Below are 25757 nucleotides of genomic sequence, written 5' to 3'. Positions count from 1 at the left end.
CAGGACATCTTATTAATACAATTCAGTATATTAGAATTACGGATCGGTATCCCTAATTAGAATAATATGGCACCAGGTTTTTTCCTGTAGGTTTCTCAAACGGTTGTTGGAGGAGAGATTTTACCGTTCGCGTTTGGTTTTCTGGGAAAAGTAGCGCTCCTGCTCACCGCTGTCACATTGATATCATGGGTGGCGTGCGCCTCTCTGCCAAAGGAGACAGAAACGCGCAGCCTTGGGCCAAGATGAGAATAGCCCTCCCAGAAATCTTTTTTAGGGCGCTGATTGGATAAAATGTATGTCATTCATTTATTTATTTAATCAGTGATTGGCTGAACTGCGTATTAGACCCGTCTTCTTCGGGCATTATCAATCTAGCCCCACGACGTGCACTAGCAGCAGAGACGTGCACTGGAGCAGCTGAGAGGTGCATGAGCAGAGGAGACTTTTCAATTCAATTCAGTTTATTTTGTATAGCCCAAAATCACAAATACAAGATTTGCCTCGGAGGGCTTTACAATCTGTACACATGACATCCCTGTCCCAGAACCTCACATCGAGAAGGGGGGGGGGGGGCGGAGTCCAGCTCCAGACATCCACGGTCCATGGAAACTTGAGGGCAAGGAAGTACAGAGGCTCCCGGAAAGGAGTAGAGCTAGTAATGTGCATTGAAAGACAATAATCTATCCAGAAGGATAGAAGAAAGAAAAGAAAGGAGAAGGTAGAAGAGAAAAATAAGAGAAAGAAGAGGAGGAGAGGAGGAGCTCAGTGTATCCTAAGATGCCCCCAGCAGTCTAGGCCTATGGCAGCATATCTAAGGGTGGGGGGGGGGGGGTGCCTTCTGACTGACTCACGGGGTGGATACCCTCGCAAATCTAGAGGAGAGTTGTCTGACCCAACTTCTACAAGAAAGCTTCCTGGATCAAAGATCGGGGTCAACTATAAGCACTGTCAAAGAACAAAGTTTTAGGACTAATCTTAAATGAGGTTGCCTCGTCTGCCCCAAGACTGAAAGTGGAAGCTAATTCCACGGAAGAGGAGCTTGATAACTGAAGGCTTTAGCCCCCAACCTATTTTTAAGACTCTGGGAACTACAAGTAACCCTGCCTTCAATGAACGTAGCTCTCTAGTGGGGTAGTATGGCACTATAAGCTCCTTAAGATATAAAGGTGCATTACCAGTTTAGGCTTTATAGGTGAGGAGAAGGAGTTTAAATATAATTCTAAATCTTACAGGAAGCCAGTGGAAAGTAGCTCATACAGGAGTAATATGATCTCTTTTTCTAGTCCTCGTTAGTACACGAGCTGCAGCATTTTGTATCAACTGGAGAGACCCGAGACAAGCAGATATTTGGCACAGATATCCTATTTTACAAATATTACTGGGTATATTCCATAGCTCAACAACACAAATATTGACAATTTGTAAAATGTATTGCTATAATAATCTTTTTTTTTTGGCGGCTCAAGGTAGATGGGTGGCCGCCACTGTTCCCAAAATCCCTCAGTATGCAAAGTATCTGATCCAGGCAACTAAAACTACTTGGTTACCATTTCAGCAGCAATGTTGGAAGACTTTCTTAGAAATGAGTGTCTGTAAACCAGCGAAAAAAAATGCAATATTTATATATTTGTAGTATTACAAACTGGTTGTCTGTGGGGAATAAATGTTTATTACAACACTAACAGAATAGAAAATTAGTAGCAGTCTGTTGTAGTAATATAAATAGAACAGGACTAGGAGACATTGAACTGTTTTTCGTGGTCATTTAACTAGTACAAAAGAAAATGGTGGTTGTTTTTGCAGCTCACCGGTAAAAGAGCGAACACGTCGTGGAGATGGATGGCTGGCTAGTTAGCTAGTTAGCTGGTTAGCTTGTCCAGAGTGGCGGGGAGCGAGGTGGCGGGACTGTGGAGCTGCAACCTACACTTGGCTTGCTAATGTCTACATGACAAGTGATGTCTCATCATTCTTTGTGACAGGTTTTTGGGCCTGACCGTGCACATCAAACCTTTTTTCTAACTTTCGAGGATGTGCAGAAAAAATGTTGACTTTTGAGATGCTTTGAGAATGTTGTTTTTTCCCTAGGAGAAATATCCAATATACAAACAGTTACTTGATATGTTTTGTACTCCACGTGGAAAGTACAACCGAGGCCCAGCACGGCTGCTAACCACCACCATGTAACCGTCGTAGCATTAAAGCATGGTGTAATTAGCCAGTGATCCGCTAGTTTCTGAGATAGCGTGCTAATTCCACCATGCATTAATGCTACCTCTCCATTGCTCGTTTAAGTCGTTACTGCAACACCTGCCCTCAGTCAAGTCTGTTTAATTTATACAGTAGTTAGATCACTACAACGGTTCATAAAGATGGCCGTCTGTCCTACCATCCTGCTGCTACCCGATTTACTTCTATGGTTGTTGTACACATTATAGCCTCTTGGGGCTGCTAAAGGACTTTTCTACCACCGATTTCATGGCTCGAGAGTAACATTTTGTTTTCATCATTATCTCTCTCTCATTCTGAGTCTTGTTGTGCATCTGAACTGCTACTGTTTGGCATCACGCCAGTATTATCCAGCCATATGGTCTCAATTGCAGAACTTGGACGGGGCCTGCATCCAATCAGTTAACCTGGTTATCGACGAGGATCCGAGAACGGAAATCACACTGAGTCACGTTGGCGAGGTCTTCATGGCAGGACAGTACCGCATCTCCCTGCCATATTCTGACGGTAACCTCCTCACCTTGTGTCACCCTTTTATCACATGTTGCCACCTTCACACATTGTAGAAAAGTGAGTATTTTTCTTTTGTTTCAGAGATATTTCTGTTTTTAAATTACATTTAGATGATGTCATTGTGTATCACGACATCTTGAAATATGATTTAATAACGCAACGTATCCTCATACAACTTTTTTGTAAGATATCTTTTATTTTTCTATCAGAGTCACAACACGATGCCATCGAAAGATGATACATCAGCCTGTTGAATGATCATCCAGCACTAAAGACGGTATGTCCTTTAATAATTTCCCTCGTGTCCCCACAGACGTCTTCCACATCCAGGAGCTGTCGTCCATGTTCCTCCAGGTGAAGACGGCGTTTGGCCTGCGCCTGCAGTACAGCTGGAGGGAGTTTCGCCTCTACCTGCAGGCCGACGAGCTGTGGAAGGACGACACCGCGGGCCTGTGTGGCACCTTTAACGGCAACATCCAGGATGACTTCCTGTAAGTGTGTGCGACCTCTGACAGACAGAGACAGAGAGAGAGTCTCTCTCTCTCTAAGTCTCTCTCTCTCTCCCTCTCCCTCTGCATCTCTCTCTCTCTCTCTCTCTCTCTCTCTCTCTCTCTCTCTCTCTCTTTCTCTTCTCTCTCTCTTCTCTCTTCTCTCTCTCTCCCTCCCTACCTCCCTCTTTCTGTAATGCACACTGGCTCGGCGGCTCGGCATCAAACGCCCCGCTCTCTGATCAGTTCTTTTAGGCGGGCCAGATGAGCACCCAACTGGACACGCCACTTCAACAAGGAATTTACTGTTAACGGAATAGGGGCTCCACTGTATGACCGCGTAATGGCTGGCCGTAAAGAGCGGATGTTGCCCTCACAACTGTAAATGGATATACATCACAGTCGGTGACTGAAGTGGTCGTATGCTACAAGAAAAACTGTAGCCTACTTTGCCACCAAAGATCTCTAAAGTGGACTTTGGAGTTGAAATTGTGACTTGCAGAATCCTCTCCGGTATATTCAAGCCGCGTTATGTTTTGGCAGTTATTTTAGATTTGGTCTTTGGATGAAAATACTAGTTTAAGTCACATTTTAGTAGTTTTTATCCTTCATGGTTATAGTTAATTTTTAGTTGATGGCAACTCAAAGTTGTCGCATCCACTTTTGATAATTTTCTTGTCAAAATGTTTTCTCAGTTAACTTTTTCTAAATTGTGAATGCAGCTTTTACACATTTAGAAGCCAAAACAAAAACATCTAGTTCTTTCTTTAACAGAAATATGACTCGTCTTAAGTAAATAGACATTTTAAGATTTGTGAATCCCCCGTCCGATGATGGGATGGTACCTCAGTAATCTTAGTGCTTTTTTTTAATGCCCATATTGACAAATCAGGATTAAGAGGTAAATCAGATTAAGATTAAACCATTTCCTGGATCTGTACACGGAAAAAGTTGCATGCTGATGAAACACTGATGAACTCCGTGCTCTGGTGCTCCTGCAGCTCTCCGTCCGGGATGATAGAAAGCACTCCTCAGCTGTTTGGAAACGCCTGGAGAGTCTCATCGGCGTGTTCGACGAGCCTGAGCGTCCCTCAGCTCGACCCCTGTGACGCTCACCAGCAGGCCGGTCAGTTCCTCTTGTACCTCTTTGACCTTTTTCTGTTTCCGTAGTGAAAAAGAGAGACATTTACAATCTTCTATGTTTGCCTCGTGTCTGTTTTTGAATTTTCAGTCTTCTAAACGTTTTAAATATTTATTGTATTAAAGCAATACTTCACCCACAAAATGATCGTTTCCATATTTGTTATGTATTGTGTGTTACCTGGAATTCTCGAAGAAAACTTTCTCTCAAAAACTGATAAAAGACTTGATGAATTTGAGTACATTTGGGGAGCGTTTAACAACAGGGTTTTGCATCTATTAACTGCTACTATTGAAAACACTCAGTGTGCAAGAGTTTCATCAGACTTTTCTCCATTTTTGTATTCTTCGTTCGTCTAAAAGGCCAGAGAGAAAAAAAAAAGTTTTCTTCAAGAATTCAAGGCCATAATTGATTGATATACAAAAGATAATATTCGGGTGAAGTATTCCTTTTAATATTGGGTATAAATGTAAATAACTTCTCCGGTAGGACTGCATAGTTGTGTATATTGTAACTGTACCATGACACCTGGAGACACACATTAAAGTACAGTACAAGTTGATTCTGTTTACAGATTAAAGTTTGCATACTTTCAGTCTACATTTTAAAGACAGGTGATTTAAATGCAGAGTCGTCAAGAATACAGAAATAAATTTGATATAATTGTACACAAAAAACAAAATATCTTTTGCTTTGATTTACTTGACGTATAATCTTTGATCAAACACTTTGTTTTAGTTTTTCTCATGTTTCTGCAGCTGCTTCGCAGTAAACGGTCTCGTTGCTTTCAGCTTTTACCAGATTCTCTTGCATGCTAAAACTGTAAAGCAGCTGCAGACGGAGGTCTTTGAGTCAGTTCATCCCATATGAAAGTAAATGTAAATGCATATTTGTACACTTCATTTTTTTATTCGTACATGTTTGCACCTTTTGAGCTAACACCTGTCTATCGGACTGCCGCCCAGTGGCCTACGCCTCAGAGATGTGCGATGTGCTGAACCAGGATCTGTTTTCCGGCTGCCACGAGTACATCAGTCCAACGTCCTTTCACCAGCAGTGCCGCTCGGACACCTGTAAGTGCGGGACACCTTGCCTCTGCTCGGCGTTGGCCCACTATGCTCGCCACTGCCGCAGATTCTCCGTCATCGTGGACTTCCGATCGCAGATGCCCGACTGCGGTAAGCTTTGTGCAAACGGGTCTAAGCGGCCGACTCTGGGATGGAATCTTTTATTTGGGGCTGAAGCTCAGGAGGCACGAAGCCCATTTGCAATCCAATTGTTCTACAATGTTGTTTCTCAGACATTTCTTTCTTTTATTTTTGTGATAGCACCAAATATCAAATCCAAATTCTAAACATTCCCTCCGCTCTGTGATGACCTTTTGGGATTTTAGAGCATTATCACAAAATCTCACCCCAACTCAAAATACTGACACTAAGTCAGAAACCTTTGGTGTCACTTTCTAGCAGCAGTGCGTCAAACTGTGACACAGTAAACAATTTGTCAAACACTTTGCTAAACACTTTTTGTTAAACGTTTTGTTAAACACTTTGTCAAATGCTTTGTTAAAGACTTTGTCAAACACTTGTAAAACACGTTAAATACTTCATCAACAAGGAATTTACTGTTAAAAGAATAGGGTCTCCTCTGTATGGCTGCATAATGGCCGGTCGGAACGGATGTTGGCTTCACACCTGTAAATGAATATACATCACAGTTGTGGTCGTGCGCTATGATAATAACTGTAGCTCACTTTGCCACCAAAGATCTCTAAAGTGGACTTTGCAGTTGAAATCATGACTGGCAGAATCCTAATAAAACACTGATGAACACTTGTTAAACACTTTGTTAAACATGTTGAACATTTTGTTAAATCCTTTGTTAAACACTTAGTAAACACTCATTAAATACTTTTTCAAAGACTTTGTAAAACACTTTGTTAAATACTTTATCAAACACTTTGTTAAACACTTTGTCAAACACATCATGGTTGGTCTTGAAATATCGATGTAAACCAAGTAAAACACCGTAATGTAAGTATGAAAACATGTGACTGAAAATAACAGAAACTGTTGGTCTTCTGCTTGAAAGTGCTGCGTTAGTTTCACCCAGCCGTCTCGGCAGAAGTTTGATTGACTGGTTTGTCCAATCACCTGCTAAGTATTTTCCCAAGCCGTTTTCAAACGAAAAGATGGTTCTGTGTAATAAACCATTTGGTGCTGAAAAACATAAACAAAACAATACAATATAAAATAGATAACCACAAGACAATTAAACCAGACACCAAAACACAACATTCATATTTCTTGTGCCCATTACTGCATGTTTAAATGTGACGACGTTGTAACATTAGAACAACTGTACGCCTTTAGGACACGTTGGCGTTATAAACCTCCAACGATATGGAATCTAACAATGGTCTCTCCCTGCAGCCGTCCCCTGTCCCGCCACCATGCAGTACGGCACCTGCGTGTCGTCCTGCCAGCGCCGTTGCTCCGCCCTCTCCGTCCCGCAGCACTGCGGGGAGGAGTGCGAGGAGGGCTGCGTCTGCCCGCCGGAGTCCTTCTACAACCATCGGACTCTCACCTGTGTGCACAGGTGGGGAGGAGAGAAGTGGGCGAGGGGGGCGCTGTGGAGTAGAAGAGATGCAATCCTTTATATTTCTATAACATGAAACATCAATTATTTATTTTTTACTGTGCTTTAGTGTTCATGGAGCGTCCCTTCTCTAGCTCATCTCTTCCTGCTCTTGTCGACAGTTGTCCAGCCTGTTAAACACAAATCCTCTCAAAGTGATATTTGTATCCTCTCTAAAGTTTTGGGTCAGCCTTTAAGTGTAAAACCCTGAGCCCGTCCTGCAGACGTCTCAGAGCCAGACGGCCTCGCTAATTGTGCTCTCTCTCTCTCTCTCTCTCTCTCTCTCTCTCTCTCTCTCTCTCTCTCTCTCCCTCTCTCTCCCTCTCTCTCTCTCTCTCTCTCTCCTGCTCTAAAGACATGGAGCTCAATTCCTCTTAAATGTCCTAGTTGTTTTTTTGTGTGTTTTATTTTTTTACATCCTAGTGCGGCGCGGTGCCTTACTTACTACGCGATTGAGTTACGGTGGAGGAATTCACCGTGAAACCCCCCTTTCATTCCGCGCTCAGGGCCGGGGTCGACACAGATATCTGATAACCAGTGAGAACGCAGCACAGAGGCCGATGTGTGGCGCTGGCCTGCATCTTGAGACAGCCTCTGCTTAACACGTTTACCACCATGCAGAGCCACGGCCGTTTCCTAATGTTTTTATATATAAACAATCTCAACCTTTAATTTTCTTTTAAAGGTTTCCTGTGGACTTGACACTCGTGAGCACTGATTCCACCTCCTTCTTCGGCACCTCCTTCTTATCCATCCCCTATCTGCTTACTAATGCTCTGTTTAAGGCAACACAAAGCCCTCTTTAACGCAAGTCTTTCCACAACCCTTCTCCCTGGAGCCAGTGTAGCATTACAGCATGGTGGAATTAGCCAGCTAGCAAGTTAGCTAACACGCTTGTTACTTGCATGCTTTAGTGCTACTCTGGTGACAGAAAAAGTATTCGAACAAAGTTGTCGCTCATCTGGAGATCGCAATGTGCTCGAGAGGGTGTGGCCCAAGCAGCAAGTCAATAAAGGTCACTCTTTTACTCTATGCTTCTTAACGTTGCGTCCACGGCTCTTTTTTTGTCGTCACTGGCTAGACTTTCTCCTCCGTGAGGTCGCTACTTCTGGTCTACATCAAATAGTTGCATCAGGAATCGTTCGCTTTATCTGCTGGTGCGTTTCCTCCACAGGAGCGAGTGTCCCTGCAGTTTCCTCGGAGCTGATTACGAACCAGGAGACGTGATCATGACGTCAGCAGGTGTTCAGTAAGCTCCTCCCCTCCGTCTCTCTCTGCCTGCACCTGTTGAGATGATCTCTGCTTGTGGATGCAAAGCAACAATGAGGCCTTCACACACATCGAGGGCTCCATGAATAAATGACACAAAAATGTGAAATACTTGGCTGCAAATCTTTTTTGCAACAAAAGTATTCTTACCGACATTAATGTGAAATTTTGCGCCAGCTGCAACACTTTTTAAATAAAAGATTGTATATACTAAAAACATAAAAGGACCCCGGAGTGTAGCGGCCTTAAACCTTAAAGTCTGGGTCAAATACAATGTTTTTAAATGTTTACTGCTTTAATAAAGTTTACTCTGTCTTAGAGCCTCAACATTGATGAGTTAGATTGACTTCCAGTATAAACAATATACAATACGGATATGTTTGTTGCTGTTCTGCTGGTCTTGCCTGAAGTTGGACAAATGTTTAATCACAAGCGTGACACACTATAGAGGAAAAAACATGTGCTGTAAGAATAAAACAAGAACTGGATCAGAGTTTTTATATATATATATACACACATACAGTATATATTTAATGTGTTTATTGTATATGTTTTCTGTGTTGTTTCCGTATGAACCTTCATTGTGTATCGTCATCATCGTGGTCGTGTCCTCTCCGTGTTCCCTCACAGACTTTGTCTGAACGGTAAACTGGTGTCCCAAACAACAGACAGTGGTGAGTCACTTTAATCATCTAATAACACTCCGGTTATATCGGTTCAGCTGATATTGAGGGCAGACGCTTCATTCCACACGAGTGTGGGTTATTCACTTAAAATTAAAGATGTATATTAAAGATCAGCAAAAGTGCTTTTCATGTTTTCCAGTTCAGTTCAGTTTTTCTTCCTCAGAAAGGTCCAGCCTGTTTTGGCTTAAACAAGTGCACTGAACATCTTGTGTTGATGTGTGGGAAGTTCTCGGCTTTGAGAATAGAGTAAAAATCCAGAAGCGATCCTGACTTAAAGTGCTCTGCCATAGTTCAGACTGCAGGGTCAGGAGCTTTGCGTATGTGCGAGTAACTTTTGCTAGTAGACTGCCCGCCTGTGAGCGATTTGTGAGGCGAAGCTGCTTGTTGAGAACAGAAGCTACATAACAATACGAGCTTTCACGTCAGGCTCATGTTGTCAACACTGCCTGTCGGTAAGGCTACGGAAGCGTGCGTGCCCACTTACATAAATCGCATTCAAAGTTAGAGCAATATCGTCGTAATGCATTCATAGCATGCGTCCTATTTATTAGATAGATAGATGATAAATAATTACTTTATTTATCCCCAAAGGGAAATTCATGTTTGATTGACCTCTTGGGGCCAGACTGGGAGAGCCGTAAGACGCCCAGGTCTGAACTATGCCGTCTGGGAGAGACTTAAAGCAAAAAAAAGAAGCAAAAAAACAACATGCAGACGCATGATCGAATAGTTAACGCCGTCAAAAGGATTGCCAGATTAACGTTGCATTAACGCGTTAATCTGCCCAGCCCTAATTTTTTTTAAATTTCGCTTGAAACATTAAAAAGACTGTGCTTTTGTATTCGTAGATGCTTTTCTTAATTGTGACAATGGAAGTGAATTATCTGTGCGTCTCTACTTTCTGAAATTCAATGGTGAAAAATAAAACTGGAGCTTCCTCTGAACTTGTCTTACTCACCTGTGATTCTTCTTCTCCTCCTACAGACATGTTGTGTCCAGCTGGTCAGCTCTATCAGAACTGCTCAGAGGGGGTTGATGGCTTCCTGTCGGGGAGGGGTGTGGCCTGTGAGCACACCTGCGAATCCTTCCTGCTCAACCTTACCTGCTCGTCACATGAGCCCTGCGTGACCGGATGTACCTGCCCTCCAGGGTGAGTCATGATTTTAATTGTATTTTATATTTTAATTGTATTTTATATTTTAATATAATATATTTTAATATATATTTAATTATTATTATAATATTAATTAAAATTTTAATATATATATATAAAATTATTATTATTATATTATAATTTTATTTAATATATATTTTAATTGTATTTTATATTTTAATTGCAGTTCAATAAATTTCAATTAAATCATTTAAATCATTTATTATTATTTAATAATTTCTTTAATAATTGTATTACTATTTATTATTTATTATGGATTGTTTATCATGCATTGTTGAAAGTATGCCAATAATACACTTAAATAAACTAAATAGGATGACAGGTTGAGTTTTGATAACTCAAACCAATTCTCAATGCCTTGTGAGGCAGTGGAATTAGTTTTTGCGGTAGTGTGGATCATTTTTGACGAGTCTTTGAAACTCGGTAGGAGACAAAGTTCTCCCAGCGAGCCGATGAGGTGGACAGACATTATGGAGTAGATTACAGTCACCTGATCCCTGTAATCCCTTTTGGCTGTCGCCCCTGAAAGGAGGGTTAAGTGGCTTCACTCTGTGACATCAACCAAGAGTCATCCTCATCATCCTCATCACATATGCTCAGCACCCTGCCTGTGCATATTGTGCCTCAGAGCTTATGACGCTTTTGCACAGATTACATATCTGATGGGAGCTGACAACAAAGGCTCTATGTTCAGAAACACAGATGACAGAAGAAGAAGCTTTTAAATATATTACATTTCATTTAGCTGCCGTTTTTATTCAAAGCGAATTTCAATAAATGCATTCGACCGTGAGTACAAACTCAGAATAACAGAAACTAGGAAAAAACTATTTCTTCAATAAAGTCAAACTACAAAGTGCTATTCGTAAGAAACATTTAAGTGCTACTCAAGTGCTACTACTGCGCTACCTACCAATATGTATTGCTTTTTAAGCTTAAAGTGAACAACCACTTTTATAATATAAAAGAAACTGTGACGATAAATAAAAACTCACATAAAAGCTTATTAAATTAGATAAGATTTAACCTTTTAGCTAGTAGGTCAATATTGGATTAGATCAGTCTCAATACTGACAAATGCACAGAAAGATTCACAAATATATTTAATTTACAAATGCACACAGAAGGATTTTCAAATACATTCCAATGATTTATATAAATGTTTAAAAAAAAAATCACAAATATATTTCTGCATTTGTGTGTTGATTTTTCTATTTGTTTGTGGATTTGTATGTATTTATTTGTGGATCACACTGCTGGGGGTTCAGTGTCTTGCTCAAGGACATTCAGACATCCTCCATTGAAATAACCACTAGTTCTGCTTTATGCTCGTCGTGATCAGCCATGCTTCCTTTCAAAGGCAAATTAATCCACGTGGAGAGTGAAGGAGGGAGCTGCGCTCATGTGATTGGTTGAAAATTAAGGCAAAATCTGATTGGCTACAGATCGCTCCATGTTGAAAAAAATATTTTCTGGATCCAAGCACGACAAGACAGTCTCAAAAAGCCGACCCACAAATGTGAGGCCATTCACGAACAAAAGTGTGATCCACAAATAAATACATACAAAAAGAAAAATCAACACACAAATACATACAAATGCAGAAATAGATTAGTGAATTAGTAAATTCCAATGATTTAATCATTGGAATTTATTTGTAAATTCTTCTATGTGCATTTGTCATTACTGAGACTGATTTGACCCCACAGTTCAACAATGAGTTTAATTATTTTTGTATTACTATAATAAAATAAAACACACCTTATAACACCAAACAACAACAACAACAACAACATATAAATATTACTTTAATTTCAGCAAGTTGAGCAACATACAAAATGCTCTCAAAGTATGAAGTTGAATAATTGTTTTATAAAGTCCAATACATAGATAGATAGTTACTTTACGAATAACACAAGGGGGAATGTATTTACTATAGCAGCATATATACATACAGCTAAGCAATAAAATAAAATAAAAAATGTATTTAAAAATAAGTACACATTTCCACCCTTATCAATCCCCCTTCCTCAGCTTAGCTGTATACATGGCCTGGTGTGTGTCTGCAGTGTTGAGCAGAGAAAAGGTGAATGTGATTCATTTGTTCCTGGTCTGCCCTTTGAGGTAGACGACCTTCATGGAACGAGTGTTTCGCGTCTGGAACCTGATAGTTGGTGAGCTCATTCTGGGGTAAACATGGCCACAAAGAGGTCTCATTCAGACGGCGGCTGTATTAATAAGTCCATTGACGGGTCGACGGGTCGACAGGTCAACGGTTCAGGCGCCAGTCGGATATTTATAACTTGTTTCTACAGTGTTTCTACAGTGTTTCTACAGCGTCATGGAGGAAGCTGAAGGGATTTGATGCTTGTATCTGATGCAGAGGTTTGTCTCGTCATTTTATGCTCTGACGCTCTTTGTTTCATTGACTTTCATCTTGGCTCCATCCACAGCAGGAGCAGGAAGTTATGGTACAATCGGTGACCGTTTATTCCAGCAGAACAAAAGAAAAAGATAGATGTTTCTGTATCCAAAACAAAACACTGTTTTCCTCTGGCCGGGCACTCCACTCGCGGGCTGCGTTTTTTTTACTTGAAAGTTTAAATGCAAAGTCGGACCGATGTCACAGTCTGCCATGGCAGCCAATCAAATCGAGCAAGAGGCGGGGCTTTACCACTTCACCACTGAATTCCTGGATGTAGATGTGGCAGGAACGAACAGAGGTAGACATAAAGGTTGATATAAGCTGATGCACTATTTAAATAATTTCCCCTCCTCCTGATAAGCAGGTGTTCCCTCTGTCGTATCAATATACTTCACTAGATGATTCACTAGATGAAAAAACAGAGGGAGAACTGCAAGGTATTCATCTGCAGCGGGACTTAAAAACCTCTAATGGCAAATAATTAGCCGAAGTGCAGACAGAAAAACTAATTATGTTTTCATTCACAATAGCACACTTTGTTTATGATCAAAATGTAGACCATTCATTCATTCCTCGTTCTGTGACGATTAGTCCTGCTGAACTCGTATGAACCTTCAGGTGCAGCACTGTACCACCAGCATACCACAGCCTGGTTTTGGTTACACAATGACTGTAGAAAAGCTCTTCTTTGCCCGTAACTTATCCAAAGAGGTTTGGAGGTGTTATAAATGAATACGATGACGACGTACACAAACAAATGGGAGGCAAGAAGTAGGTCACATGACTCATCTGTGACCCTGTATTGACATTTGAAACATCAACCGTTAACTGTAAGAATCTTTGACGGAGTTCAATGTTGATATTATATTTAATTCTACAAAATGCCATAATTTCTATTCTACTATTATTTAAAAAGGAAATGCATGAAGAACTTAAAGGCAAACCTAAACTGGGAACGTATATCTGGAAACCTGAAGGTCACACCTGGTGGTCAGTAGAGAATGCAGCTTTAACACATGAAACATACCTTCTATACAACCAGAGGAGTCGCCCCATGGTGGTCCGTCGAGGCGCATGAATCAGAGACTTCTGTACAATCAGAGGAGTTGCCTCCTGGTGGTCAGGAGAGAAAATGCAGCCTCAACACACGAAGCATAAACTTCTATACAACCAGAGGAGTGATCAGTAGAGAGAATGCAGCGTTAACACATAAAGCATGACTTCTATTCAACCAGAGGAGATCCCCGGCTGGTCAGGAGAAATAATGCATGTTTTTAAGACACTTTGCCACCGGGCTTTACTACATTAATATTAGGGCTGGGCAAAGTTAACAAAAAAAAATTACCGATTAATCACATTATGCGCCAAATTCAATAATGAAGTAAAAACTAGTGTATTGCACGCTTTTATTTTAAATTAATGTTATCAGAACAATATAATAGGCACTCTGGAGTAACAGCAAGTTTACATACATATATAGTTTATAAATATTTTTTCTTTTTCTGAACAGGTACTGTTCAGTAGTAAGGGTCCCTGTAAGGGACAAACCACTCCTTGTTTGGTCCTTGTTCAGTCTGTGTTAACCTTAAAGATGTATGTTAAGATCATCAATTGATTAACTTCATACAAAAGCAATAAGTGCTTTTCATTCTGCCATAGTGGATCAGAAACTTTGCGCATGCGCGATTAACTTACAATCTGGATGCGGAGGCTGCCGGTAGCCTGTGAGTGGTCATTGAGAACAGAGGATACAAAACAATACGTGCTTTCACGTCAAGCTCATCATCAACAGGAGCGACGATGACGAAAAATACGCGCCGCCGAACAGTGTGGCGGGAGGGCGTGATTTAAGACCGAAATGAGTGACAATCAAGCTCAATGCGTGACACTTGAGAGCCCTGACACCTTAGTTTTTCTGCTCCTCCTCAGTTTCTCCTGCGGCTCTGTCTTCTGTTGCTGACTTCGGGACTCTTTGGGGTAAATAGGATGTTTATGTAGCGAATAGGTTTACAGATGCGCTCCTTAGTGCCATCTATCGTGGGGGAGTTTGAAAAGGAACCAACGCGCCTCATTTCTTTTGTCGTGAGAAATTGCTTGTGTGGCGTGTGATCGTGTGAAAACATGAAAAAGCGTGTGTCACGCGGCGAAATGGTGAGAGTTTGTAGCTCTGTCCATCTTATTTATGTATTTTTCATGTTTGATTTGATTGACCTCACGCGGGCCAGACTGGGGGAGCTGTAAGACACCCAGGTCTGAACTACGACATCTGGGAGAGATAAACAGCGATAAGCCCCTCCCATATGCAAAAAAAAAAAAACGCGCAAAAAAACAACAACATGCAGTACATGCATGATCAAGTAGTTAACGCCGTTAAAGGATTGCGAGATTAACGCTAAAATAACGTGTTAATCTGCCCAGTCCTAATTACTACACAAGATGATGAGGTGAAAGTTGGTAGTTTTGAAAAATAAAAATGCCAAAGACAAGACAAACACTTTAAACCTGTGATCCTCAGGGATGCATCAGTCGCCACTCTATGCAGCTGTGTCTTTTACTGCTGCTGTTTAACATCGTCCGATGGAACAACAAGCGCAAACGAGGGCTCAAGTGTTAATGAGGATGTATTCATAATGTGCACGTAGGTTTGAGGAGAATGAACGATTGTAGACTCTTTGATCGGAGTAATCAATACGGCGGCTTGGCGGTCGAACAAAGGAAGCTGTTAACACGGTTCTATCTGGGGTGTAACTCTACTCAGATGAACCTGAGGACCGCTCAGCATGTCGCTTCATTGTCCGCAGCCCTTGCCAGTGGCTGTAGCTCAACCCTGGATATTACAAGATACTTATCAGCCTTGCCCCGCGCAGTGTAAAGCAAATGGAGGCGTCCCAGACAAAGAGGGTTTCTCTCTCTCTATCTCTGAGAATCCTAATTGACTGGTTTTCTCATGTAGCTAACGAGTGTTACCGCTTTCCATCCGCGGGTGCCAGAGGCCCTGAAACTCTCCCCCGTCTGGCATTTTTGCTTGCTGGCATTGCGCCGCTCTGGAAGCCGGCCGGTGTTGGCTCAGCCTCTGAGGGCGGCCCTCATCATGGAGCACAGGAGCCCCGAGCGTTGCTTGTGTTGCATAGAAACGTATTAACGAGGCTTCTTCATTGGCCCCTCCATTGGCCCCATTGATAACGTCAATCAACACATTCGTACTCCGAGTGGCTTCGCCTCTGCTGGTCATCTTTGGTTCAGTTTGTCTCAACTACAAGAAGTCCTTGTACCATTTCCTCATTTGAACTTGGACAATGTTTTGGATTAACAGGAGATTGTCCATGTGAGACACGTTCTCACGTGTCACCTGGTTTAGTTGGGTGGTGTTGGTGCCTTTCAAGGATTCAAGGGTCATGTATTGTCACCGTGCACCTACGAAATTTAGTTGTATCAAAAAACTCACGATGAACAAAACAAAAACAGTTGTACATTCCTATAGTGCATTTCTTTTCATCACAATGAATGTAAACAGCAGCAATAAAAATGATTCTCTGTTCAGATAAAATGTCTAACTTCTTCATACTAAAAACTCAACAAAAAAAAGACATAAAAAGCGCCTTCTCGAAAATAGGAAGATCCCCGTTGATAAAAAGCAGAGGTATAAGCAAATTATAAAGTTTTGTTTGTTCAAAGTGTATTATAGAAACCCATGATTCTCAGTGGATGAACCAAGCTAACTTTAGCAGGATCTTGCTCGTGGACGATTGAAACATCTTGGCCTCCAGTGAGATCAAAGCTCCACAGCTGCGGAACTCAACCCAAGAAAATGAGCTCAGATCAGATTAACCTCCAGCCGCTACGTCCCATCACACAGAAAGACGTTTTATCTTTTAACAAGTTTGTGTTTATCTGCAGCTTGCTGAAGCACGGAGACGAGTGCTTTAAACCTGCTTCCTGTCCCTGCCTGTGGAAAGGAAAGGAGTATTACCCCGGCGACAGAGTCTCCTCCCCCTGCCACCAGTGGTACGTCCATGCATTTATGATTAATACTCAAAACACATAAATGTTTCACGAAACGTATTTGATTTGTATTTCTGACGCTCTGGTTCACTTGAGTAGGATTTCAAAGTGTGGAAGTGAATGTGTGGACACATTCCTGTGAACATCTTTCTGCCTTTTGGGGCCCATAGGAGGGATCACGTTTAGCCCCGCCTTCCAGCCTTGTCATTCTGGGGGAAGGAAAAAAAACCTACTGTTATATAAACGGCTAATCGAGTGTCCAAACTGGGAAATTGATCCGTTGAATTGAAAACATCTATTTCCCAATTTACGTCTATGAGAAAAAGTATTTTTGGGCCCCCACAAGATGGCAACACGTTCAGATCAGTAGGTGATCTGATCACTTGAAAATAACAGTGCGGAAACTAAAAATCAGATTTGAGAAAACTAATTGGATTTGCCTGACACATTAGTTTATTTCCCCACCAAGCAGTCACCAACAATATCTGTCAGCATTGTGTGAAAAACGGGCAGGGGGTGTCTTGGGGAGCCGGAGACCCCACAAAGGACCCATTCAACCCCCAGAAAGCCTCTATAACAAACTTTGGGGGTCAAAAATCATAAGACAATTATTTTTTACTAAAACATCTTCTCAAAGTCTTCTGATGGCCAGCAGTTGTGGGCTCCCCAATCCCACAGATTTCTACTGGGTATTTTACACACTGTCAATCAAGACAAATCTCCAACAGCAATGCTAATTTTTTCAAAGTCAGATTTCTTCTGAAAGTGTGGAGTTCTGAGATTGAGGCTGAGATTGTTGCCAAGAATGGCCACCTGATATCCATAATTCTCTGCTATCAGGGGACAGAAAAAATAAAAAGAAAGAGGGGGGCTTGAAAACAGAGTGGGCCCTTGTACAACTCTTTGCTTCAGATTGTTCATCACTGGTTGAAAGGAGAACTCTCTCCCAGTGATCCCATTCATCTTCGAGACGTGGATGACAGACTAATAGTGACGATTCAGCCTTTTGTTGACAATTCAACGGCCTTCTTCCCTAACTCTGGACTAAAGAGGGGCCCATTAGACATGGACAAGTGAGAACAAGTTGCTGCTAAATCTCTGATGCTTTGCTGTCTTTGTAGCGTTTGCCAGCACGGGACGTTCCAATGCGTGTTCCGCCCGTGCCCGTCCATGTGCACAGCCTACGGCGACCGCCATTACCGGACGTTCGACGGGCTGCTGTTCGACTACGTTGGTGCATGCAAAGTCTACCTGGTGAAGGTACTGAGAGGGTTATTTAGAGACCCACGACGTCACACGGTCACTTGTAAACTTTTTGTCTTTGGAGGCTGATGTTTTTAGTTGGTAAAGTTAATCACTCCAGTAATCAAGGGCCTCTTGACTTTGTCCATTTCTAAAACAATTCTAAAAATACAGCAAAAAGATGTTAAGTGGTTTTAAATAAGTACAAAAAAATAGAATCCCATTTTCACTGTATTTATTTCCAGTTTTATGAATTATTTTTGCCCAAATTAAATTAAAATTAAATAATTAAACTGGTAAAAAACAAGTTTAAACTTTTTTTTCTACATTACCAACATGAACCTAAGGCTCAATATTGGCAGCAGCAAAAATAAGATTTTGCTGAGCTATAATAATAATGATAATAATAACGGATTTATTTATTCAACATATAACAAACATTTTGAAAACAGTGTTTACAAAGTTCTTTGACAGACAAAGCAAAACAGACTAAAGTATATAAAATCAGAACAATTCAATAAAATAATCTTAAAGACAACATCATATTAAATGATCTACAAGAGATTATTGTTATTATTTTAAATGTAAAGTTGTTTACTTGATAATCTATATAACTTTGATCAAGCATCAAGTTTAAGTAAAATTGGATTTGTGCAGTAAAAACAAAAATCAGCGATAAATGTAGAAAAATAATAGATTAAAATAGGGCATGAAAACAGTTTACATGTATTATAATTGGTGTATTGTCCTCAGCATGACGGCGCCTCCTCTTCTCTACAGAGCAGCGGCGATGCGATGCTCAGCGTCACCGCCGAGAACGTGGACTGTTTTGACAGCGGCGTGATCTGCAGGAAGTCTCTGCTGATCAACATCGGCAGATCATTCGTCGCGTTCGATGAAGACTCTGGGGAGCCAGTGAGAGGCGCTTTTCTATTTATACTTTTCATATATATAGAAATAGGAATGACACATGTTGCCTTTAATTCTAAACATGTGCAACTGCATGAAGTGAAGGGTTTGTTGCTTTGTAATCGCTTCTTTTTGTCAGCTGATTGTCTTCAAGTCGACTCTGGAATCTCGTTTCTTGCAGAATCCGTCGAGCGTAATCGACCGGAAGCAGAGAATGTTCATCTGGCCGGCCGGGTACTTCACAGTCGTTCATTTCCCCGATGAGGACGTCACCGTCCTCTGGGACCGCAAGACCACCGTCCACGTCCAGGTCGGACCCCGCTGGCAGGTAGGACACCGGTTGAGATTCCAGAGGGCCTGAATTCAAAACGTCTACATTTCAAGTCTTTTATTCTTAAACTGCTCTTACTCGCCTGCTTTGCAAGCGTTCCATTGCATCACATAGTCATCATCAGCCGGTGAAGCGCTAGTTATCATAGGGCTTTTACTACTTCCTTTCCACGTTGGTAAAAGATTTGGACTCAACACTCGATTCTTTATTTTATCTGAGGGACTTTTAACTAGTCCTTTAGACGTCCGTCAAGTAACAGACCATCAGAGAGAAGATGGTCTGTTTCGGAGCATTGACTGTTTTTCACTATCAAAGGCTCAATGAGAACGACAGGACATGCCTCTCTGTTTGGTAGCCCTTTTTTCACTTTCAGAATCAGAAGGTTATTAATAATTAAAGAGAGATGTTGGTTATGTGTTCAGAGGCAGCTCAGCGGGCTGTGTGGAAACTTCGACATGAAGACGGTGAACGAGATGCGGACGCCGGACAACATCGACTCCCCGACGCCACAGGAGTTTGGAAACAGCTGGACGGCAGCAGAGGTAAACCTTTCCTTGAGCTCTATTTTGACTTCTGCTTTTTTCAACACTTTTCTAAGGAATGATGTGATGAGTTGTTATCCGATCACCACCACAAACGTTCACAACCTGTGTGTGTGTGTGTGTTCAGTGTGTGAACAGTCCAGACATCAGACACCCCTGCAGCCTCAGTCCTCTCAGAGAGCCGTTTGCGAAGCGTCAGTGTGGCGTCCTGCTCAGCGAGGTCTTCCAGGCCTGCCACCCGGTGGTGAGTACCAGTACTACAACTGCTACTTCTAAAACGACGTTTTGTTACAGTTCAAATATCTGACTTCAAACTAAATATGAAACAAATATGTGCCAGTGTTTGATACTGAAATACAAGACTATGGAGATTTTCCCAGAAACAAACAAATAACATGCTTAATGGATGTAACATTTAAAATTGAATAGAAAACTAAATATATATTTGTTTAGTATAAAATAAATATTCTGTGTGTGTATGTGTATATATATATATATATATATATATATATATATATATATATATATATATATATATATATATATATATATATACATTCCCCTATTATTTCTATTTAAAAAAATAATAGTTTAATTTATGAACTACTTTTATTCCCGATGAATTACAAACTATTCATTACATTTTATATTTAATAAAAAAAGAACCTATATGCATACCATATTTTTAAAAGAACATGTTCATTATTAATAATATAAATTATATATTTTTGTAAATATTATTTAATATTATTTTAGTTATCTCTTCATTAGATATACTAGCTACATTTGTGAACTACTTTTATCCTGGATAAACATCTTCTCTCGTGCTCAGGTGGACGTCACCTGGTTCTACATGAACTGCCTCGCCGACACGTGCGCCTGCAGCCGGGGCGGCGACTGCGAGTGCTTCTGCACCAGCGTGGCGGCGTACGCCCAGCGCTGCTGCCACCAGGGCGTCGCCCTAGACTGGCGCTCGCCGTCTCTGTGCCGTGAGTCAGAGTTTCACTTTAACGTCTGTTTCAAGTGATCATATAATAATACACATTATTCCAATTATGTTCATTTCTTAAACAGCTCTTTATGAAATACTACAAATACTATAAGAATATTCTTTTTATACATAATATGCTATGTTCATAACTGTTACCTGTTTTTATTAATTATGAAGCACTTTTTAACATTTCTAACTATTATTATTATTATTGTTATTAAGTGTCACTGTGCTTCTCTCTGCAGCGTATGATTGTGAATTCTACAACAAAGGTATGCTCAACATTCTTACGCACACACGCACACACACACACACACACACACACACATACATGCATACACACACACACGCACACGTGTACACATGAGGTACTGATAAATAAGCTTTCCTCTGAGTTGAGCTCGGCGTAATACACAGAAGTGGGTCATGATTTATTTTGAGTTTACAAAGACATTCAGACTTTTATGGCTCAGAATATTATTTTTTTCTTTCAAATTGTTGTTTAATGTTTTTTAATGATTTTTTGATCTGACTGATTTGACCATGGACACTTGTCTTTAGCTTCTCCCGGTACAGCCAAGGTATGCAATCCTCAAATATTTATATATATTCAGTAGTGCAAATGGATTGTTTCCACCTCGATAAGCTGAAACTAGAGGTAGGGGAAATTTTGTGGTTGCAAAGTTTTAGTATTACTGAGATTTAAAGAGTTATGTTATGTTTTTAAGAGGCTGTAGCTCAGTCTTAATTAAGCTCGCATGAAAATATCATATGAAAACCTGAGAAATCCACCAGCTCTAATGTAGACTAAAATTTGGCAAAGGTAAGTTGGTACAGTGAGTCCTACGAGTCTCCTGAACATCATCAACTTCTATTATAAGGTAACTTCCTGTTACACAATTTATTTAATTTAAAGTTACTACAGGGAGCTTTCATTTTTTTGTTGATTTTGGCGACCCCTATGGACCAAAGGGATAGTGTTTCCGAGCACCAGAGTGCCTTTAGAAAACATTTTATTTAACTGCAGCAGCGAGATCCAGCTCCCCTTAAGATACCCTCTCCAAACTTCACTTCCATACTGCTGGAAAAATACACTGTCAAAAAAATCCCAAATTGAGTCGAAAGGTTTACTAAATGTCGCTACGATGTGACGCAAGTGGGACTAGAACTGCTTTAACATGGCCTCCCGTCTGCAGTTCTGGGTAAAGGGCCCTTCCGGCTAATTACCTTCAGGGATCGAACGACACTGTTGGCGGCCAGCGGATCCAGTGGCTCTGTGTTCCTGCAGCGTGGCAACTTCAGCGCCGCCACCGCTGCCGCCGCTGGAGTCCTGCTGCAGTTCATGATGACGCCGGGCCTCAGCAGAGCCCGACCGCACGGTGAGTCGCTTCTGGTCAGACTCCATCTTTATTTACGCAGCAGCATGTAGCTTCTCATTTCACTTTACACAAAGAAAAATGCACAAACTACACAATATAAACTTATTACCACCGTCTTGGTTTAGCTACGGGTCATTTTGGCTTCACATTCAGCTGAACAAAATCAGGAAATAGCACACTAGTTTGACACTTGAAAAATACAGTTTTAACTCATCAAATCCCGATTCAGACCTCAATAGAACTTCTTTTAGCAACAGCAACTTACTCTTTTCAAAACGTCCCTCTCTACTTATTTGCTAGTCTCTTCACTCGTTTTGACTTCTCTTTCACTCATCTGGCACGCTTTATTGTCCCTCTCTCTCGCACGCATGCTCGTGTGCACACACACACACACACACACACACACACACACACACACACACACACACACACACACACACACACACACACGCACAAACACCAGCAAACAGCGCTGCATTTCTTAAAGGAACGGTACACAAAGTAAACAGGTAAAACCAACAGTGTGACCCACCATTCTGAGTTATTTTCAATGAACTTATTAACTTATTCAATTAGGTTACCCTGATTGCATTAATGTTTAACCTCTTATTTATTTAAGGTTATATTAACCTGGGTTATATTTGGTTCAAGAAAAGATCTTAAAAAACTTTGTTAGGTTCAGGAAAACATTTTGTAATACTTAGTTAGGTTAAGACAATGATTGTTGTTTGGGTGCCGTTCGCGAAGTACGCTAGTTACTTTACAAATAAATCAGCGTTGACTTCTCGTTTCACGCGGGGAACAAAGGGCGTTCTCCTGGCTAAAGATGAAGTGCTAAATGATTTTGAGGGCTATCTACAAATAACAGCGCTTTATTGTTTTGTAGCTTTAGCTACATATGCTGGATGAGACTGGATTGTGCAAATGTTGCAACTTTAATAAGTTTTATAGCTTGCAGAAAGGCCTAACTCCTCACTGCTCCATAATGATGTTTGTAAATGAAAAAGGCCTTCATGGAGAGAAAGACTGGATGTTCCACACGGTTGGTTAAGAGGCTCTGCAGTTTGATCTTACACTTCCTTCAGCGTTCGGAAAAGAAGTGTCTTCATTACTAGTGCAGGGTTCAGTGTATAAAGCTGTATCAGTGCATGAAAGGGAAGGGTGTTTTCTGGAAAGTGGCTGGAGGAAAGAAATCAGCTTTAACCACAAGTGGTGATGTCACTAATGGCAAAATAGGCTGATTCCTCGTGTGTGTATTCATATATTTTTCTTTACACAGACACATCACGGGTTTCCTTTGAGGCGGCCGACAGACCAAACTACTTCCTGTCCGCGACCCCGGGCGGCCAGGTGAGGCTGGCCAAGTGGGAGGGGAGCGATGCATTCTGGGATGGAGCCACCTTCGTCCTCCACAGGAACACCTGGAGCCCCGGCTACGACGCGCTGGAGTCCCACGCCAAACCGGGCTTCTTCCTGCACGCCACGCCGATCCGCCTCCACCTGCTCAAGTACCGGCATACCGACAGCTTCCGCAAGGCCACGCTGTTCAGGCTGACAGGTCAGTGGCACTGAGACGACCAACGTGCAGCGAACACATCACACACACTGCTACTCTACTGTCAGGGTTACACTGGTCGCACAGAAAACACAAGGATATTCCAGCAAAATGGTGTTGTCATGGTGACAGGGCTGTCAATCACCCCTAAACATCTAATTCAACAATTAAACAACAAGTCAAATTAAATGGTCGCTTTACAATTACGTCTCCGAACCATAGATGTCTCCTTTTGTTTAATACCCGTTTCCTTTACCTCTCTCCTCGTGTCTCTTCCTGAGATCCGAGAGAGGCGAGAAAAGGAATTGAGGATCTGAGAAATAAGAAATGAATAGAGTTTTAAATCTAAGTTTACAGGTCGACTTCCTCCCTCAAGCTACCCTGACTATTGTAGTTGTGCATACAGTTTTTACAGCAACAAGTAAAGTAAAGTTCCAGTCAAAGTTTTTCTTCTTTTCCTGAGGAAAGCTTTTGTGACACATGATGTGTTCCAAGGACATTAGAAAATTGAAAATCTGACAATAATGGGTGTGTTCAGTGTTTCTGGCTCTTACAAATAGTGTATTTTGACATTATATGACATTATGAAATATGTAATTTTCTAAATCAAAACAATAACATGAGAGGGGGTGTGGTGAAGGGGCGTGGGATCGTAGGGGTTGTTGTCTTTATTGCAGGCAGCTTCTCCCGCTGAGGATTCCCTCAGTGTTCCTCCTTCAGAGGATTTCACCACTGGGGTCTCTGCTCTTCCAGAACAAACAGACCCTCTTATTAAAACCAGTAAAAACACTGCAGCTTCATCTTCGGAGGCTGTTTTTGATGAATCGCTTCTTTACAACTGTCCAAAAGAGGCTTTAAAAATCTATACCTAAAATAGACAAAGAAAATAAATACCTACATATACATAGACAAAGAAATAAAGAAGATTCAAAAACAGGTGTGTCTAGAGGGGTGTTAATAATTATACATTTTATTTGTGTAGTGCTGTAAAAGTTACTCAAATGTACTTTTTAATGGTAAAAACAGAAACGGTAGAAGCAAAAGCGATTGTTCCTCAGCGAGTTTAATTGAAGTAAAGGTATAACATGTCTTTTCCCATCAGGGCCCAGTGCGGACGCCTTGCCGGGTCCTCGGTGTCAGTGGAGGTATGATTCCTGTGTTGTCCCTTGCTTCAAGACCTGCAGCGACCCGTCCGCTGAAGCCTGCGGCGCCATCCCACAGTGAGACCTTTGACCTTTACAATAACCTGCAAATGACTCGAAGCGGCTCGTGGTCTCCGCTGGAGCTCGAGAGACACACACAGCCTCTGCTGAGCTGAAAATAATAGCTTTATCTAAGACATGCAGTACAAAGAATTCTTCTCTGATACGTTGCTTCCAATTAAAACATAATCCATGCACCATATTTATAGTGTATTTATACTTTTGACGTGATGTTTTAATCCAGTCAAGCTGTTTCACTCGCAACTGCTTGTGTGTTTTATAGCCTTAAAGTGACATGAAACACATCATTCATTGTGCGTTTTATTGTTCTTGTTTGTATTCACGGCACTGCGTCGCTCCCTGTACAGGGTTGAGGGCTGCCTTCCTGTCTGCCCCCCTCACATGGTCCTGGATGAGGTCACCCGCCGCTGTGTCTTCGCTGAAGACTGTGAGTTTTTTGTCAGATGTTAAAACTGATTTTTATTTTTTCATTCAACAGGGCATTGTCTGGTTGGATAGTTGGAGCAGCGGTTGCACAGGATAGTTCAAATCTTGACTGTTCAACAACTGTTCTGACTGTTCTGATATTAAGTGACATTTTTATATTATCTTGTTTAACAGTGTGCAATAATAACAATAATTTGATATTATGGCGTCAAATCAAAACGAATCTGTGATGTCTTTCAATGAAGCAACATTTTGGAGGAGAAACATTCGTCCTACCAAATCATTAATCCTTCAAACCTTTCATCAATCTTGTTTATCAGCAGTAATAAACGTAACAAGTTCTGCAAAGAAGGAAACAAGTCCGAACGAATCTCTCATGTACTCGTCCTCCAGCATTTGTTCATGTGTTTTTGAGGATTTAAAATTTTTTTTTTTATCTTAACCATCGTTGGTTTCTCCAAAGTTGCAGACTACTCCTTTAACTTTGATGGACTTGTGCACTTGGAATCAGCCAGACAAGCGTCACCTTCTGAACGTCATTGGAAAATCAAACAAGCAGGACTGCAAAAACATGATATGCATGACAATATGTTGCTGC

General features: G+C 41.2%; 1 protein-coding gene across 1 annotated transcript in view; it reads left to right on the top strand.

The window, feature by feature from the left end:
- The window catches only part of otog (otogelin), a 56055-nt gene that overhangs the window by 14152 nt on the left and 16146 nt on the right, over nucleotides 1-25757 (top strand). The window contains exons 14-32 of the mRNA XM_068575407.1: nucleotides 2601-2733; nucleotides 3053-3230; nucleotides 4229-4353; nucleotides 5334-5546; nucleotides 6801-6966; nucleotides 8905-8948; nucleotides 9894-10110; nucleotides 16457-16564; nucleotides 17683-17821; nucleotides 18584-18718; nucleotides 18894-19040; nucleotides 19466-19585; nucleotides 19713-19829; nucleotides 20418-20574; nucleotides 20822-20848; nucleotides 21773-21955; nucleotides 23235-23513; nucleotides 24613-24730; nucleotides 25081-25160. Coding sequence (XP_068431508.1) covers nucleotides 2601-2733; nucleotides 3053-3230; nucleotides 4229-4353; nucleotides 5334-5546; nucleotides 6801-6966; nucleotides 8905-8948; nucleotides 9894-10110; nucleotides 16457-16564; nucleotides 17683-17821; nucleotides 18584-18718; nucleotides 18894-19040; nucleotides 19466-19585; nucleotides 19713-19829; nucleotides 20418-20574; nucleotides 20822-20848; nucleotides 21773-21955; nucleotides 23235-23513; nucleotides 24613-24730; nucleotides 25081-25160 — 2686 coding nt within the window. The remainder of the gene's footprint in view (nucleotides 1-2600; nucleotides 2734-3052; nucleotides 3231-4228; nucleotides 4354-5333; nucleotides 5547-6800; nucleotides 6967-8904; nucleotides 8949-9893; nucleotides 10111-16456; nucleotides 16565-17682; nucleotides 17822-18583; nucleotides 18719-18893; nucleotides 19041-19465; nucleotides 19586-19712; nucleotides 19830-20417; nucleotides 20575-20821; nucleotides 20849-21772; nucleotides 21956-23234; nucleotides 23514-24612; nucleotides 24731-25080; nucleotides 25161-25757) is intronic.

This window comes from Clinocottus analis, unplaced genomic scaffold (assembly GCF_023055335.1).
Source record: "Clinocottus analis isolate CAN_PGR_092001 unplaced genomic scaffold, fCliAna1.0.p SCAF_1, whole genome shotgun sequence".
Lineage (NCBI taxonomy): Eukaryota > Metazoa > Chordata > Actinopteri > Perciformes > Cottidae > Clinocottus > Clinocottus analis.
Note: the sequence above shows the minus strand (reverse complement) of the source record. Positions and strands in the feature narration are given on the sequence as shown.